This window comes from Myiozetetes cayanensis, unplaced genomic scaffold, assembly GCF_022539395.1.
Source record: "Myiozetetes cayanensis isolate MyiCay16 unplaced genomic scaffold, myiCay2020 scf16, whole genome shotgun sequence".
In the NCBI taxonomy this organism is placed as follows: domain Eukaryota; kingdom Metazoa; phylum Chordata; class Aves; order Passeriformes; family Tyrannidae; genus Myiozetetes; species Myiozetetes cayanensis.
In genome coordinates, this window is record NW_026087270.1 from 12,873,887 (window position 1) to 12,892,183 (window position 18,297).

Genomic DNA, 18,297 nt, shown 5'->3' on the forward strand with positions numbered 1-18,297 from the left:
TGGACACTTCCAGGGATGGGGCAGCCACAGCTTCTCTGGGTAACCTGTGCCAGGGCCTCACCGCCCTCACAGGGAAGAATTCCTTCCCAATATCCCATCTAACCCCGCCCTCTGGCAGTGGGAAGCCATTCCCCCTTGTCCTTTCTGACTGTCTGGTTTGCAGTATGATGCAGAAAACATGAATTAGCCAACAAAGTTCTATTTCTGCTTCATACTGTTAAATTTAGCTCTTGCCTACTAAAATGCTTCCACCATTATCAATGCCACTTCAAAATGATTAAAAGATTATTTCCTTCCAATTTATCCAAAAGGAAAATGTCAGTTAAATCAATACACAAGTCAGACGGTGATGAATAGAATATTCTAAACTGGATTTATTGTTCCCAGACATTATGTAATACATAAACACATTAAAAGGGGGGCTAAATAACAAGCAGCCCAGTAACAGAAACAAAGCAAGTCTTTGAAATTTTTGTTCTATACTTACACATGAAAATGTCCCCAAAAGTTAAGTAGTTGTCAGTCAACATAGCAAGGATTTCAGATATAAAAAATCCCAAGCAACTTGTCAATGAGTTTGTCATAACCAAAGTGTTTGATTTTTCTTGGGTTTTTTAAAACTTGTTTTTAGGCTAGAAAATAATAACCATTACCTCATGCAGTGTACAAAGGCTTTAAAATAAATCCATTAATGCAAATGAAAGACTGACTCCTGAGGCTTTAAAAGAAAAAAAAAAATCAAAAAAACCTCAAGGAGTTTCAGAAAATTAATTTCAACTCGTTTTCTTAGCACTGAAGAAGCAACCTGTAACTTTCTTCACTCCAGAAATGCATTGTTACCTCTTTCAATACACACATGTGCTTATAATAAATCTAAGAGTTCTTAGATTGACTAGAGCCTCAAACAAAATTAGGTGCAAAAATGTTTTCTTAGTGTTGTCCAATTACTGAGGTAAACAGTTGGGGAGGGGGGAAAAATAAAAAAGAGGGTAGCAGGATATCACCTGCGGTACACCAGATGGGAAAGAAGGCAAACCAGAAATTCATGGAGAGGGGGACGGGAGAGAAGGACCGGGGAAGAAATAACAGCAACGATCAACAGCCGAACTTGGAACCAAAGCCCTTGAAATCCACTCAGCAGATCACCAGTCGCTGAAATAAACCGTGTTTATGAGCATGTCTGGCGAGCTGGGCTATGGGGAGGCTGGAATTGTGACAACAGTACAATAGTCACAATTCCAGCTGACTGCCTGACAATGCTGGGAATGCCAGTGCTGCTCCAACAGCTGCACCACGTCCCGGCCAAGCCACGCAGAGACCAAAGATCATCACACGACGAGTTCCCGACGCCAACAGCGGGGTCACAATCACAGAGCGGCAACTTCTACAGTCAATAACAGAACATATGGCAAACAAGAGACTGAGTTAGCAAAATGTGGTATAAAAAAGTATAAAAGTTGTTTTTAAAAACTTCCTTAAAACGTCGATATAATACGATGTAGTGGAAATGCCATGAACCACGGAAGGAAAAGCCTAAGCCTTAACATTCAGGAGAGCAGCAGAACCTCTCTGGCCACATCACCCTTTGCATGGTAGAAGGGGGAGTTTTTGGTTTCTTTTGATGTTTCTACCTTAAACGTGAGTTTAATCCAAAAAAACCACATTCAACTGTACATTTTCTGAGGCTTCAGAAGGTGCCCCCCACCCCCTCCCCCTGTTTAAAAAGGAAAAGAATTCAGGTTAGATAGAAATGACTAAATACAAGGTCCTTTCGGAGTCCACCATCCAGGGGTGGCTACCCAGGAGTAGTCATCTCCCTCGGTCTTGATGTTTTTTTGTTTTTGTCTTTTTCTTTTTGTCCTCTGTTTTGGGTTTCAGCGCGCAGACACACGCAGACACCCCGGCAATGGCTTTGGGCAAGTCCGTCCCTTTGCACCACTTGTTCTTCTCCTTGTCGTAAACCTGGACCGTCTTGGAGAAGACAGCCTCCTCCCAGCTGTACCCTCCGAGGATATAAATCTTGCCATCCCAAACTGCCACCCCAGACTCGCTGTTGGCCTGCAGCAGAGGAGCCACTCTGGTCCACTGGTTGCACTGGGGGCTGTAGGACTCCACGCTCAGGATGTCGAAGCGCGCCATGGTCTCGATGTTGTCGTCGCTGCCGCCGATGGAGTAGATGTTGTCCTGCAGGGTGCACATGCTGTGCCACCCCCGGGCCGTGATCATGGGCCTCTTCTCCTCCCACACGTCGGTGCGGTAGTCGTAGCACAGCAGGTTCTTCCTGTAGGGGCCGATCTGGTAATCGTGGCCTCCCGAAATGTACACGAACTCCTTGTACACCGTCCCGGCGTGGCCGTAGGTGAACCTGGCCCGGGCAAACAGAAACACTCCAGCTTAGTTCATGGATTTCATTGATACACAAGCATTCAGCAGGGACTGGTACTAAAGGAGTGAATAAACAGTAATTAAACAGAAGAATCCCTGATCATGGGAGTTACCCAGTAACTATCTTCATTCTTGCACCTTCACCCTGCACTGCTGAGTGCCATGGCATGACAACCACTTCGAAAGCATCCTCCTCATACCTACAGAGCACTAAGGTATGGCCATCACTTTTTAAGGCGTCCTCTACAGTGTGTCATACAACAGAAGTAACCCATCCTGCTCTAGCAGGCATGGCCTCCATTCTCACTTTCCTGCTCCAGTGCTTGGCTTGAATCAGTTTGAGAAGAAAAAATCCACAGCTCAGCAAGGGTTTCTACTACAGAAAGAGGAAATAATCGCGACACTTCTACAGCTTCCCCAGTAGCGATTAACCAAGAGAAACCAAGAAGAAAACTACTGCTGCCTTCCCTTCCCACAGCTTCAGGACCACGATCACATTCCTTACCCACGGGCGTTCACAGCCCGGTTCATCTGCTGTCACAATACATGTAGTGTCCTTTTCATGAGCCATCTGTCTGCTACCACTGCTGCTCTACAGACAGAAACTCCTTTGGTCACCTCAAGACAAGGTAACAGACCACAGTCAATCACGGATCAGAGTCCATGTTTGAAGTAAGAGAAAATGAGATGGTAGAACCAACATCACGCTGTTTCCAGGAGGCACAGAGAAAATGCCTTTGATCACCTACAATAAAGCCACTGCAAACCTAATTCTTCAGGCTGTTCTTAACTTCACACTGGGACATTCCTGACCAAACTCCTCTGAGCTCTCAGAAGTGGATTGCTAAGACGAGGACAGCCTCACCTTCTCTGAGCATATCCTTCCTTCATGCTTTTTTTTCTCATCTGGGGGGAGTTGGGGTGTCAAAAGGTGCAGCTGCAGCACCAGCCACAGCAAAGTGGCTCACACAAAGAGCCCAAATGATTTAATACCCATAGGGCTGCAGAGCAATGCACTCATCACACTGCACTCAGGAGCCTCTGCTACCATCCTTTGTACTCAGGCACTCAAGACAACTCAACCTCTCCAGCAGACAAACCCACACTGGCATTATTTTTGAACCATGTCTGAACATGCTGGAACTCCATGTGGAGAGAACCTTGAACTGCTTTTATTTCAGAGGGTAATAGTTTCTCTCAGCCACACAAATGGCATCGTAATGTCTTCAACACGCTCAAGTGCCAGCACTTTTGTGCCAAGGGAAAAGATGGACTAGAAAAGAAACCCCACGTTTGCCCTGAAAGCACAACACTTCTGAGGCAAGCTAAAAGGTGTTATTATTCTAGATGCCTACCGAAACCTCTGAGCCCTGTGTCTGAATCAGAGATTTTAATAGGTTACTGCTACAAGAAACAGAAAAATCCCTGACACACTTAGGCTGACAATGCTGAGTGACCAGGACAGTCTGTTCAACTACAGGGGCTGGAGAACCAGCCCTGCAGACCTTGCAGAGGTCACTTCAGAGCTGTTCTGCTTCTTTGCCAGCCAGGGAAAAGAGAGGAAGAAAAAAAGAGAGGGCTAAGGCACGATTATGGACTTTATCCAGAAAGGCAGCTCAGAATTTCCACGGCTCTCAATCTGCCTCACTCACCCTGGAAGCACATAACTCACCCTGAGCACATGCACTCGGCTTTCACACCTGCCAGAAATGCCACGGCAGGTGCAGTGCACTGAGATGCTGCTGTGCCTTGTCTGAGGTCTCTCCCAGACAAGAACCAGGAGTGGATGTCTCCAGTGGCTCCCGCTCTGGTTGCTCAGTCTGTGTTTCTCTACATGCACAGGAATGGGTCTCGAAAAGTAAACTCTCAGTCTGGGGATGGGATGGACAACTTGAGCGCAGTTCCTTTCAAACTGCAGGACACTTTAAATCCACATCCAACCCCCAAACTCCCTGGAGGCCCTGCAGTGCCCTCCACTGTGGAGGCAGGGACAGGTAACAGGGAATTTGGAGGAATCAGAAAGAGGAGAGTGTGAGGCCATTGAGTCCAACACAGAGCCTGGAGCTATTGCACTGCTGAGAGCAATCACATCACGTTCAGCATGTGGGAAAAAATTACTAAGTTAAAAGAAAAACTTGAGTGGCCTTTGGAGAACTAGGTTAAATGTTTCCCTACACTGGAATTCTGTATATGTAAGCAAGCAATAGCCATTGTCTCTCAAGCACAGGCATGCAGCCCAGCACAGGCAGCTGCAGAAAAAGCACTGCTGCTTTTCTTTTGCCTCAGTCCATGGCTGTGTCCAGGGAACAGCAACAGCTACAAGAGTTGTTTGACGGAAACAATCAGATCTGAAGCACCAAATCGACCATCAATTTGTTCCTTCCCAGTACAGGGCAATTACCCACTGAACTGTGCTAGAGATGTTTCACTTTGCCTGAATTCTGAAAGCTCATCCAAAATAGCTCACACCCAGCTTCACTTTCATAGGAACTGCATGAAATAGAGTGCACAGATTGAAAACAATCAATACAGATCCTTTCTTTAGAGAGGGGCTTTTCTAAACAAGCAACGGAACAGGCACTCGATACAGTGGGTCCAGACATCCTCCAACAGAAAGCACTGAGTGTTTTGGCAGCTTTATCTACAAGAGTGGTCAGAAAAAAGCAGAGGCATTAAGGAGAAAGAAGATTTGGTTTTAACATCAGCTGAGCTAGTTGTCGATTTTGAATGACTTACCCAAATACAGTGCTGAAAAACTACAGTTTCTGACCCATTCAAACACTAGAAAATTTACCATTTATTTTCTTAACCAGAAGAACACTTGGCCTAACTCAGTAAAGCTCTGGGAATCCCCTGCTCCAACCAAAGTCCAGGTGAGCTGTGGTTGCTCTGAATCTCAAGGTCCACCTGTTGCAGCCCTGCGAGATTATTCATGACCCAACTGGCAGAGCAGATACCATCACTCACTAACCTGCTCCAACACAGCTCCTCACACAACTGCTTTCAGTTGTTCTGCCAAACTTTAACCCAGGGCCACTCAATTAATTTCACTGCTGTCTGCAGCAAAGCTTTTTCATGGTCTGTTCAGGATGAGAACACACTGCACCAACTTCTGCTCTGCCAAACTTGTCAGCCACCGCTGCTCCCTGCCGGGCTAGAAACTATGGCAGAGACTGCTCCCAGAGAGCCTGGGAAAAGGCTCAAAAATACAGCACTCTCTGAAGAAAGGGAAAGGTATCCCACACCCAAGGACCCTAATGAGTGTCAGGCAAAAATTTCAGCTGTAGCAGACTTGGACCAGGTCCACCCTTTAGACAACTTGGCTGAAGTTTTCCACTTAACCATCTGCCCTGAGAGGCTGTTTTCTCCTCCAGTAAGGCAGCATTAGTTCAGTCAAAACAGCTCAGCTCCTTCCAAGAAAGTGGTTAGGGAAAACAACGTGTTGTTCTGACCATGTAGGGTGGGAAGGAGGTGGGGGGAAGAGGAGATAAAAAAGAGCTTGCAGAGCTCTTCCTCAGAGGAGCCTGACTGCGTACAGCAACACGGACATGGGATTTGGCAGTGGTAAGAGCCATGTGTGTTCGAGGACACAAGCACTGCTGTTCCCCTGAAAATCTCCACACACATGGCACGCTCTAAGTAAAAAAATAAACCCATTTTCTGGATGCTCAGAGTAGAAGCTTTAACAAACAACCTCTGAGAGTCCCACCCCACACAGCTCGAGTCAAGCTACACAAGCCCACGCCCCAGAATGAGCTCAACGCGTGCCTGCCACTCCAGGGAACAGCTTTCCAGGCAGTTGCTGGCTTGGAGCAGTCAGGAACACCAAGAGAGGTGCAACAGAGCCTGCTTCTGGTGGCCATGCACCCAAGAGGACCAAAAGCACCAGCAGGTGTTCTCTTCAGAGGGAAGAAGACAGAAAAATGCAGGAAGTGAGGCAGCTATGGTGGGACATGTTGCCTCATCAGTCTATCAGGAAGCAGAGGATTGGAGGTTCTGGTTTCCTCAACATGAAAAGTCTTACTGCTGGAATCAAAGCATGAGGTGAGGAGGAAAACCAGAGATCAGATCGAGGAGTGCATTGAAGGGAAGACTGGAGTACACAGCAGGAACTGTGACCAGAGTGTTACTTCCATAGAACCATAGAATGGTTTGGGTTGGAAGGGACCTTAAAATTCATCTTGTTCCATGGACAGGGACACCTTCCACTATCCCAGGTTACTCCAAGCCCCATCCAACCTGGTCTGGAACACTTCCAGGGATGGGGCAGCCACAGCTTCTCTGAGCAACCTGTGCCAGGGCCTCACCACCCTCACAGGGAGCAATTTCTTTCTAATATCCAATATAAAGCTACTCTTTGTCAGTTTGAGGCCAGGCCCCCTTGTCCTGTCACTCCAGGCCCTTGTAAACTGTCTCTCTCTCCATCTTCCTTGTGGGCTCCTTCAGGTACTTGGAGGCCACAGTTAGGTCATGCCAAAGCCTTCTCTTTTCCAGGCTGAACCATCCCAATTCTCTCAGCCTTTCATCATAGCAGAGGTGCTCCATCCCTCTAATCATCTTGGTGGCCTCCTCTGGACTCACTTCAACAGGTCCACTTGAAGTGCCTTGGGAAAGGGCTGCCCAGACCCCTTTCCAGCAGTTCCACACCAGCTAGAGCCGCTCCTTGCTGAGCTCGAGCAGTGGTCGTGTGTCAAAGGTTCCTGTTGTCCAACTCTGTGCTGATTTTTGCCTTTTGCAACCTGCATGACGTTCTTTTTTGCCTTATTCCTTCTGTGCAGGAAAATGGTGGTTGCAAACAACACACTGCCCAGCAGGAGAGTTCTCCAAAGGGAGAAAAAGGGCTGAAAAGACCAGAATTCCAAAGGTGCCAAGAGTCCATTAAGGTCTAACTAAAGACATATTAACATGCAAGAGCAGCTACGTGGAAAAGTGGGAAACTATCTAGTTCACTACAACCTGCACAAACACCTGAGCTGACACAGGGACAGAGCAGCAGCATGGGAGGATGCAGAACAATTTATTTTGGATGCAGCAGTAACTTATCCCAGTCACTGTACAACCAGAGTAAGAGGGGTCTCTCCCCTAGGGGGACTTTTGCCTCATCCAAGCAGACCTGCCAGACAATCCAATAAAAAATTAACACCCATGTGTCAAAGTTCACTTTAAATGCTGCAGCTGCAGAATTCCCCAAGCCAAGATAGAGATAGCAGTAGGCACACAGAAACTTTTCAGACAGCTTACAGCCTGGGTGGGTTAAATCAACAGTGCAAACATCCCCTGGATCATTTATGAGTAAAACTATCCATACAGGATATATCTCACAGGTGACCCAAATTAACAGAAGGATTTAGGACCTGAAGATACTCCCCTGCACACTGTGGTGCTGAGCCTCAACTGCTGGATCTGCCTGTGTGAGCAGAAATAAAGCAGGAAAAGCATCCTGGCCTGTGAAGAGCCCTCGAGCCCAGCTGTTAGCCTGGATCAGCCTCGCATTGCAGCACCTGCCCAAAATAGAATTGGGCAACAGGCTTCTGTGCCTTCACTGGCTGCCTCTGGCTCTGCAGCTCTGCAGCTGAGGGAATCAGGGGAAAAAAACCTGAACTCTCAAACCCAACTGCAGGAACCTGGTTTGTGATGCCACTGGGAAAGCCAGCACTGCTGCTGAAGTTGCAGGTTTCAGACATCATGAAAACACCATCCACAGAGCCAGTATTCCTGTAATTCCCACAAATGTGAAATACCCCTAAATCTGAGTAGCTGTTTGCAAATGAAATACTGTCATCCTTACAAAGCCACTGCTCCAACACTGATTTGAGACATCAGCAATGTCCTGCTTGCTGTCACCAGAAGAGCTGCAGTGCTAAGGCCTCTCGAAAGTAGAACAGCCAAGTTTTAACTCACACTGAGAGAGGGAGAGCTCACATTTGCCAGAGTTATCTATTTGCAGTACAGGTAAACATGGTTTATCTGCAACAGCCAAACACCTTACAAGGAAAACCATCACACCGTGGTGACAAAGTAAGGCCAAAGAAATTATAAACACCTTTGATCAAGATATGAACAGGGCTCACACAACTTCCCTTTACCTCCCTTCTTCAAACACAGGGAACTCTCTCCAAACACCCCTGTTACCTGGGCAGTCCTGCTATGTAGGTCCAGGAGTCCTTCTGAGGGCTGTAGGTCTCAACTGAAGACAGTGCCCCGTTTTCATTCCTGCCACCAACAGCCACCAGCATGTCAGTGATCGCTCCCAGGTAGAAATCCACTCGCCGCTGTCTCATGGAGGCAACCTGGCAAAGCAAACAACACACTGACATCTTCCAGCATCTGGGAAGTGAGTGACTTAAGGTATTTTCGTGTCTGAGGATAGGGTAGTTGCTTCTTCCCATTTATTTGGAAAGGAGAGCCACTGGTTTTGAGCATCATATTCACAAAAGACTTGTTTTTCTGCAGTAGCTTCTTACACAGCATCCATTTTCCAACAAGGGGACAACAGGAAGCATCTAAGACACAGACTACTCTATAAATGGTTGTGTTACACGGGCCTCCTTCCCAAACTCTGCAAGAAACATATTGGAATCACTCAGAACCACAGCTGAGCCACCCAGGATGACTGGTTCATACAGGAACCACGACTGGTTCCTACAGGAATCCACACAGCTGCAGGGTTTTGCAGCAGGGCTGGAAGTGAAGAGCTTGTTCTAAGAGACATTTAGCTCAGAGACATTTGACAAGTGTCAGAGACATTTTCTTTTTATGTCAGACCCATTTTTGATTCAGTTGTACGTACTACTGCTTGAGAAAGATGAACTAAGCAATCACCTCTACGTCCATTCCATCATTATTCCCAGAGGTAAGCTGCAGGTGGATGCTGATTCAGGAATTCCACTGATGAGATGCCCAAATCCCAAGTGAAGCTGAATATCTGCCCCAAACTCTTTTGCTGTTTGTATGACTTAAGAATTCCCACAAAGGACTCAAGGAGCTGCTTTTCCAACTTAAACAACTTGAATTTCCACTGGCAAGCAGTGCTATTCTAACGAGCCCTGCCCTTTCACCAAAAAAAGGAGAAAACACTCTAAACATTAAGGACTTTGAACAGAGAAATAATACAGCTTAAGTCTCACCTTTATCCACTGGTTACAGCGGGGATCATACCTATAAAGCAGATTGGACGCCGCATCCCCTCCATTGTCCCGTGAGAAGCTGCCCCCGGCTATGAAGATGAAGCCTCCCAGGACCGCAACGCAGTGGTGACTCCGCCTGGCAGGGAGAGGGGTCTCTGCCACCCACTGGCCCTTCCTGGTGTCCAGGAAGCAGGTGTCATCGCAGAGCTCCAGGCAGCGCTCCGACACCTCCCCGCCCACGAAGAGCAGCCGCTCCTCGCAGGTGCGCAGGGCCGTGCGCTTGGTCTGCAGCACCGGCTGCGCCGTCACGTTGTTGTGGTAGTTCACCGCCTCCTCGATGAACCCCTCGCAGTTGGCTTCTTTGGGGAGCAGAGAGCACACGGCGGGCTTGACTCGGTGCAGGAGGTCGCTCTTGGGGATCAGAGGAAAATGGATGTTGTCCAGGACCTGGTAAGCCTCGTTCTCCCGCTCGGGGTACTGGGTGAGCCACTGCAGGGCGGCCTGCAGCAGGTCGTGCTCGCACTCCTGCTGCACGTTGCTGCTGTCCAGGTACTGGCACAGCTTCTGCAAGGAGATGTTCTGCAGGAAGTCCGGGGTGAAGGACAGCGTGCCGAAGTTCTGCAGGATGAAGGAGTCGATGTAGGAGTCAAGGCGCTTCAGGTTGTAGATGGAGGCCAGCTCCTGCAGGTACAGGTAGTTCTCCTCGCTGACCTCGTTCTCCAGGTACTCGCAGCAGAAGTCCACCACCTTCCAGATCTGCAGCAGGTGAGCTGTCTCCAGCACGTAGTCGATGTTGCCTCCATCCAAGGAGAGCTCGCTGCCGTACAGGAAATCCACCACAGCCTTGAGGCCGATGTAGGAGGCTCCAAAAAGCTCCACCTCCTTCTGGTGGGCCTCCCTCATGCCGATGGTGAACATGGAGTTGAAGTAGTCGCTGCACACGGCCAGGAGGTTCCGGTGGGCAGGGACTCGCTGCTCATCCACCACCAGGACGATGTCACAGAAGAGGCCTCGGTGCCTCTGCTCGTTCAGGCTCTGCAGAACTAGACTGGAGTGGTCATCCCACCGGTACACCTGGAAAACACAAACGGCATCATCAGGGCAGGTGGGATCTCCACCAGGCTAAATTTCGGTGTGAAATGTATTTTCCCACTAAGTGGAGTCATCCATGAGACAGAGAAAGCTTTTTTTGTGCTGCACATTGGCATTTATCAAAAATTCTGACTTGAAACAGTTGGCAAGCAACAGAGTACGAGCCCGAGCTCCTCACCTTTGCTTTAAAAGGCCTATGGAGAATTTGACTACTTCCTACTCCACTTTTTTTCTATAATATTCTCCTCCCTCCCCCACAATGCTGCATTGAAACCCCCTCCCTGATGAGTTATACAGGCACGATTTTCTGAAACTCTTCCACTCATTGTCTCTGAGACATCTTGCTGACATTTCCTTTCTTCCTTGTCCCCCAAATGACTCCTTGCAGAGTTCCCTCAGCTCAGCTACTCACTAAACATTTGGAGTGGGAGAGACACCCTCAGCAGCACTCTGAATTTTCATTCAGCCCATGTATTGTTTGGGTTGGTGTTTGCTTGACAGCTACCCCCTCTTAAATCTTTCCAGAACTCTGCATTTCTAAGCTTGCTGGGGTAAAATCCCTCTCTTTCTTTCCATATTATTCCAGGCACACACACTGCACTCAGAAGCAATAGCTGTTTATTTATGTGCAAAGCCACACATGTGGATAACTTATTCCCACAAGAATTCTGCTTGCTTCCAGAAGCCGAGGTAGGTTTTGTTTTAATGAACATGACTAGATACTTTTCTTTTAAAGAAAGGGGAAAATGCCTTCAGAACATGTCCATTAAGTGCCCTCTTGGGATCCCTCTGGTCCAGACATTATTCCCACCGGCTCTGGACGTGCCACAGAGCTTTTTAGGCAAGCAGCATTTGCCTCTTTCTCTCTTTCTCAGCCTTAAGATGAACTAAAATGGAAACATTTCATTCCTCAAATGTCCTTCAGAATTGAAGGAGGGGCTGGTCACCCCAGCATGTCAAGTGCTGCTACTTTTAGGACCATCCTTTGGAGGAATTAAATGTTTGATGGCACAGTCAGTTACCTTGTGATTGTCTTAATAAAAGCCAGGTTAAGTTAAATGCAAATACATAATTTTAATTACCAAACCAGGCAGAGTTGCAGAGCCTGTAAGAACACGTAGGAGAAATGAAAGGAGGTGGAATGGAAGCACATCCTTGTATCCAACCTCAGTCAGCTCTGAACGGTCCTGCCTGCAGGGCCCTGGGTCTTGCCCAGTCCTAAACCCTCAGGCTGCATTCCCAGAGGTGACACCCTGAAAAGGTGTCCCAGTCCACATCTACAGTGAACACAGTCCCACAGGTGACCTGACCTCTCTTCAAGCCTCCCAGGCATTCCACCTTTGCTCCACCAAACTGTTGCTTCTCCTAGAAATCCTAATTATATCTGTGGCTTTCCTGGTTTTCCAAGCAGAAAGCACATGATCACTGCTGTCTGTCTAGACCATTTACAGGTTGGCTAAATCATGGTGAGACTCTCTCTACACAGCTGGATGGAAAAGATTTGAGTCCTATAGCCAAGGGGGTTTATTTGAGACCCAAATTAACAACCAAATGTGCTGCTCTTAGCATGGCATCCCAGTGGTTTCTCCGTATTTCCTTATGTTCTCTTCCAAACAATGGAGTCCCCACTGCCAAAAATCCTGCTGTTGGAGTGACTCTGGACAGGCAAGTGTGCAGAGTTAAACCAATCTAAATGAAGAGGCTTCAATAATTGTAAGTTTTCTGGGTCAAAACTCTTCAATTTGGTGTATACTCATCAACCCCCTGAACTTTGAAAGTGATCTATGGCATAGGCAACAAAGTAACTTCCATTGAGGAATAAAACTGCCAGAGATCTGTAACAGGAAAAAATAAAGGTTTAAGGACTGTAAAGTCCTTTATTTGTTTTTCTGAGGCTGAGAAAAGCTGGTATCATACAGGAGTCCAAGCAGAAACCAGGGGATGGAGGAGGTAGGAGGAAGAATAAATATGGCAGAGGATAAACCACACTTCTGTGGCATCTATGATCGAGGACAGTGGGTGAACAGGCAATAAGTAACAACTTGCAGCCCCCTGTCCTGAATCTGACTCATGGGGGACAGTTATTGGATTGAATCAAAACCATATTCCCCTCTCATCCCTGGAAACTGGCTGATCATTTCCCTCTAATATTCTGTAATACCACCATCACACATAACAAGCTTACACGGGAATATAAGATTTGCCAGAGATCCCTATTTACGGAGCTGGACGTTGAGTCAGCAGCATAATCCTGACCGCAAATACTCCCGACAACTTGTGCTCCTGAAATCCCCGCTGCGTGTAGAACTGCTGCTCCTTCAGAAATCAGGCCTGGAACCATCACCCCCCTGGCACTGGATGGACTCGAATACATTAACATATTTCACCCACTTAGCGAGTCCATTCAGGGAGGAACTTACGGGAGCTGAGAGCTGCACATTCCAAAACCAAGACTAATTTTACACTTAACACGAACATCTTTCTCAAGCTATTTATATTCTGTAGAACAGCTTTGGCATTATCTAGTAATTCTAAGTTTAACAGATAGTGACAGCTGCTGTCTAAGCAAGAAAATAAAACAATGCTGTCAAGCTAATTAATTTTTAATGTGATGAATTATCATTACATTCAGACTAAACCATTTAAGTGGCAGACAGGATCAGCACTCAGGGAAAGATTATATCGGTAGGGATGCATTTAAAAATTAGTCCTATTTATCTTTTATCAGTTGTATTAGAGCAGTATTTTAACTTCTTTTGGCTTCAAAGATCTAATTTCTCTCAGACCCTTAATGCAGTACTGCTGCTCATCAGTGGTGCAAAAGAAAATGAGATCTGGCTCATTCAACTTTGATAAGACAGACACAGGCACTGAAAAGTTTCTCTTTTCCAGATGTTTTTGGTAGCACAAAGTACTTGCTCTGCAGCTCCTGTTACCCAGAGCCTGCCCTGCAACAGAAAAGCAGCTTGCACTGGTATGAAACAAAAGTGAACACAGGAGTTACAGCTGATATTAACATCTGATAAATCACCCTGATGACCCGCATCAAGAGCTGCCCGAGATGGATTTCCGAGAATTGACAAATAAAAACAATGTATTTGTGCAGACAGATTTGATACAAAGAAAATTGACCTCACAAGCCTAAGAAACGACCACGAATTCTGTGAGCTCACTGGACCAACCACTGTTTGCAGGATCAAGGCTCCCATCACGTACAAAATCAAAATTGAACCTACAGAGCAATCCCAGCTTTGCTCCTCTAACAGGCTTGGATTTTACGAGACGGATCAGTACAAAAATTACAAAAATTCCCCAAATAAACACATCACTTTTAATGACTGAATTTTTGGTACAGAGAAACTAGTGTGCTGCAATGATGTGGGTTTCTAAGCTATGAGTCACGATGAGCAGATGCCCATTTGCTGCTGCTGCTTTTTTTTTTTTTTTTCCCAGTTACTAGGCAGCAACTTCTTCCACCAAAAAATATTTGAGCAGGTAAACCACCTCTTCCATACCTCTTTTTAAAAGCTCAGAATATTCACAATCCTCCAAAACTCAGCCCATTCAAAGGAGACCCTCTGCCCCCCGCCGCCTCTCCTTGTTGTCACTGCAACTCGATTTTTTTTTGGTAGCAACACAAATCGTACGAACCTTTGAGGATTCGCTGATCTTGTGCGGGCGGCAGATCCTGCTCTGCCGGGTTCCCTCCATGACCGGCCGAGCCGCAGCACTCCTGCAACAAAGGCACAGATGTTACCACCGTTATCAGCCCCTTCAGACCGCTAAAAAAACCCACCCATTTTGTGCTGAATTACGAGACCGGCACGTTCTAATCTGCAGTTTGGGAATGCCTGAATTAAAAAATGACGGGTTTTTCGCCCCTTGATGCTGCTCCCTGGTGTTGTCAGAGGCCGGCGGTGTCAACAAGTTTGGTCCAGCCCAGCCAAGCCCAGCCCAGCGCGGTGCCGAGCGAGGCCGGTCCGTACTCACCGCTGGTGCCCGGGGCCGGCCGGAGCCCCCCGGGCCGCGCTGACCGACCGGCCCCGGCCCCGCTCCGGCGGCTACATCGGCTGGGGGAGGAAAATTCCGGGCGGAAAAAAGAAAAAAAGCGGGGAAAACAAAGCAGGGATAAATTCCAGCAGGCGGAGGCTCCCTCGCCCCGGGCCCGGGGCAGGAAATGCCGGCGGGGCGGGACCGGAGCGGGGCCGGGAGGAGCGGGGGAGGCTCCGGGGCGGGGCGGGGGAGGCGCCGGGGACCCGCGGGAGGGGATGCGCTGCGGGCCGGGGGATGCGCGGAATGGACACTCCGGGGCTGTTCCCTGCCCTGGGCCTGGGGATGCGCGGATCGCACATCCCGGGGCTGTTCCCTGCCTGCAAGGCGAGGCCCAGGTACCAATAACGGGGCGGCCGAGGGTACTCGTGCCAGGGGTATTTGCTGCGGGGAGCACGGCGTGTTTGTACAGCGCTGATGAGCTCTGCAGTGGGTGTGGGGGTGTGCTGTGCTTCTCACACAGGGTGAGAAGCCCCATCGCCATCTCCTCTTGCTTACCTGGGCATGGAACTGCCTGACCTCGAAAACGCACCTCCCCAGCAGCATGTGCTGCTGTGGGGCTTTTCCTCATTGACTACGGCTCAGGAGGCTTAAAAATTAACAAAAACCCCCTTGGTAAGCAGGAGGCTGCCCCCTGTCTCGGGAGTGAAGTAAGAAGCAAAGACACTGTACTCAGACCCACCTGGTCCCGCTTCAGTGCAATGGTCCCCAACACAACACTACAAGTGAAAAAGCCCCTTGCCAACTCAGCATTCCTGGGTATCTTCCAGAGGTTATCTCCAGCAGAAAGCTGTGTGTGTCCAAGCTCCATGTGCTGTCACCAAGGACAGCCCAGCTTGGACACGTGTCCCAGGTGGTGGCGGGGCAGCTGTTGCTGGCAGAAGATGATGTGTATGGAGTGTTAAACCAGGGGAGTGTGCCAGTGCTGCCTGGGTGTTAGCCCCTCCACCTGCCCTGGCCTTATCTCACCTTCACTACCAGACAGCTCTGCCAGTTCCTCAGACACCCCTGAGGAACCAGAGGTGATGATGGGCTTCTACTCATCTAATCAATTATTAAGTCTGAAGATGAGAAGCATTTTCTAAGCTTCTGTAGCACTTGTGACTATGGGGACCCAGGACAAGAACCCTCAACACCTCAACTGTCTGAGTAAAATCCTACTTGCTTGATAACCCTCATGCTTTGATCCAGAAATTGTAAACCCTAACGTTAACTGTGATCCAAAAATTCACATCAGCCTCTTCCTGACAGAGGGTATTATTCTCTCCATTAATTTCTCTGCTCCTGCACAGAAAAGATGTAGATGGAAAAGCAGGACTGGGGATGGACATATGGAAAGATCAGAAAAGAAGCAAAGAGAGGAGATGGCAAAAAGCCAAGGCTGCAAGGCAGGGATGCATTTTAGGGTAAGGATAAGGATAAGACTCTTGGGAGTCCTTGGCTGTGCAGAGCCGCCCTGTTTGCTCAGCTGCCTCCAAGTATTCTGAACTTCATTGTACAGCCTGGACAGCTGAAGGTCAGTCCAGATGCACAAGACTTCATGCCTGCTGGAGATGTTTTTTTTAGGAAGTCCATAAGTCCTCACTTTCTCTGCGGTCTGTGTTTCCTCTCTGAGGGCTCCTGTGAGAGGGACAGATGCTTCTGCCAGGCCAGTGACATCTTCCTGCACAGATGAAAACAACCATGTGCTGTAGGTCTCAAAATTCCCACATGACAAGCAAATCAGAGCTTACCAAAGCCAGAAATGTAGGTGATTTTCCCTCTCCAGTTACTGACTGATGAAACTGAGCACAGTATTTATTTCTCCATGCCTTAAAGAAAAGAAATCCATGAAAAAGTGTCAAAGGCAGGGAAGAGAAGCAAAGAGAAAAGGTTTGGTCCCACAAGGAAGATGTGCATTTTACTAAGGTTTGAGTGTGGCACTGAAAAGTGTAAGGCACAAAGTCCCCAAGAAGAGAATTCAAATGCTCCAGTCATTGGGTCACAGAGACCTGCATGAGGGTGAGGATTTCTCCTCCTCAGGAGAATGACATTGGAGTCACCCACCTCCGCTCCAGGAAATATCAGGGAATGGAACAGAAAACATCCTGAAGGGAACAAGGATAACCAGCAGCTGTTACAGGTATAAACAGCAGCAAGTGCCAATGGATGATAAATGCAGACTACAAAAAACACATTTAGGAGAAGATAATGGTCGGCATAAAGGCTTTTTAAAAAATGAAAGCGTTCCTAAAAGCAGTTCCAAAAGAAGATCAATATAAATTCAGAACTATTAATGTGTGATTATATTATCATCTAGAGCCTGCAGCCTACAGATACCGAGTGTGATTCACCCAGTGTCCTACACTTGTACTGACTTCAGAGATATTTCTCTCTTCCCTATGACCTCATCCACATCAGAGAGGCACTGCAGCAATTCATGTGTTTTGGCCCCAGTGCTCCAGGAGCCTCACGTCATCCAGGGGCTGGAATGGAGCTGGAAGAAGCTGCGTGCAGGACTGTGTCAGTGAAGAGTGTCTGACAGTCAGTGCCTGCTCTGGAGATCTTGTCCCTTGAGATGTCTGACAACAATCAGTAATTGTGTGGTAATGAGGTTTCTCGCTGCTCAGCCTTCACATGGAAAACGCTGATGGGAAATAAACAATGTACATCCCCTGCAAACTTTAAAAGACAAAGTGGGATACTTTTTTATCATGGAACATAGTTTTTATTGAATTTGCAAATCCAGACCGCCAAGTATAGGGTTATAAAGCCACTAACACGCCCAAGGACTGGTTTGTAAAACTCCGGTCCTTGGGCACAACGTCATCTGGTGATGTTTATTTCCAGCTGGGTTCAGCAAAGCAAAGCCCTGTCTCTATTTCTGCGGGACTGAAACGCAGCCTTAAGGCAACGCTTTTGCCTGACAGTCCGCATTTCCCAGGAGCGCAGTGACTCGGGGAGATGAGGGAATGTTCATGGGCAGCGCTGGGAGCCCGGCAGGGGGAGATCGCTGCATTGAAACGGGCTGAACACACTGACACACAGAGACATGGACACACTGACACACACACAAACACGAACACGGACACACACCGACACACACAGACACACAGACCCAGCGCCCGCGCACACCCCTGACCCAGCAGCGGGGTGTCCCCACGCCAAGTCACCCCCCCAGACCCCGCTGGAGGCCGGGGACACCCGCAGGGACGGAGCCGAGGCTGTTCCCCGCTCCCCCGCGGCGGTGCGGGGATGCTCGGGATGCTCGGGACGCTCGGCCCGGCAGTCCCCGCTGTTCCGCGGCCCCGGCTCGGCCCCAATCGCGCAGCCCCGGCCCGGAGCCGCCCCCGCCCACCGTCCCCTGGCCCCCCGCTCACCTGCCCCGCTCTGCGCTACCTCCCGAGCGCCCGGCCCGGCTCCGCCGCCGGCGGCTGCTCCATCCCGGGCGCCGCCTCTGCCTCCTTCCTCCTCCCGTCCGTCAGGGGCTGGGAAAGCATCGGGGGGCTGGAAAACCGGCGGCGGCCGCAAAAGGCATCCCTGCGGCGGGTCGGGCCCCTCCGGCGGCGCCCCCCGTGCCCAGGCTCTATTGCATCACCGCGATCCCCCCGCGCCGGGGCCGGGCCGGGCCGGGCGGGGCTGGGGGGGCAGGGGCAGGACCAGC

The 18,297-nt window shown here is 48.9% G+C and overlaps 1 protein-coding gene across 3 annotated transcripts in view; it reads right to left on the reverse strand.

Annotated features, from left to right (window-relative positions):
- Positions 1-350: 350 nt before the first annotated feature.
- KLHL36 (kelch like family member 36) overlaps positions 351-18,297 on the reverse strand; it is a 46,636-nt gene continuing 28,689 nt past the window's right edge. The window contains exons 1-5 of one of the 3 annotated variants that reach the window (XM_050311159.1): positions 18,014-18,253; positions 14,256-14,337; positions 9,513-10,586; positions 8,518-8,675; positions 351-2,365 (exon numbers count right to left, since the gene is read on the reverse strand). In XM_050311159.1, coding sequence (XP_050167116.1) covers positions 1,810-2,365; positions 8,518-8,675; positions 9,513-10,586; positions 14,256-14,315 — 1,848 coding nt within the window. In that variant the 5' untranslated portion in view covers positions 14,316-14,337; positions 18,014-18,253 and the 3' untranslated portion in view covers positions 351-1,809. Of the gene's footprint in view, positions 2,366-8,517; positions 8,676-9,512; positions 10,587-14,255; positions 14,338-14,594; positions 14,759-18,013; positions 18,254-18,297 lie in introns of those variants that run through there. The other 2 variants (XM_050311160.1, XM_050311161.1) reach the window with 2 other exon arrangements.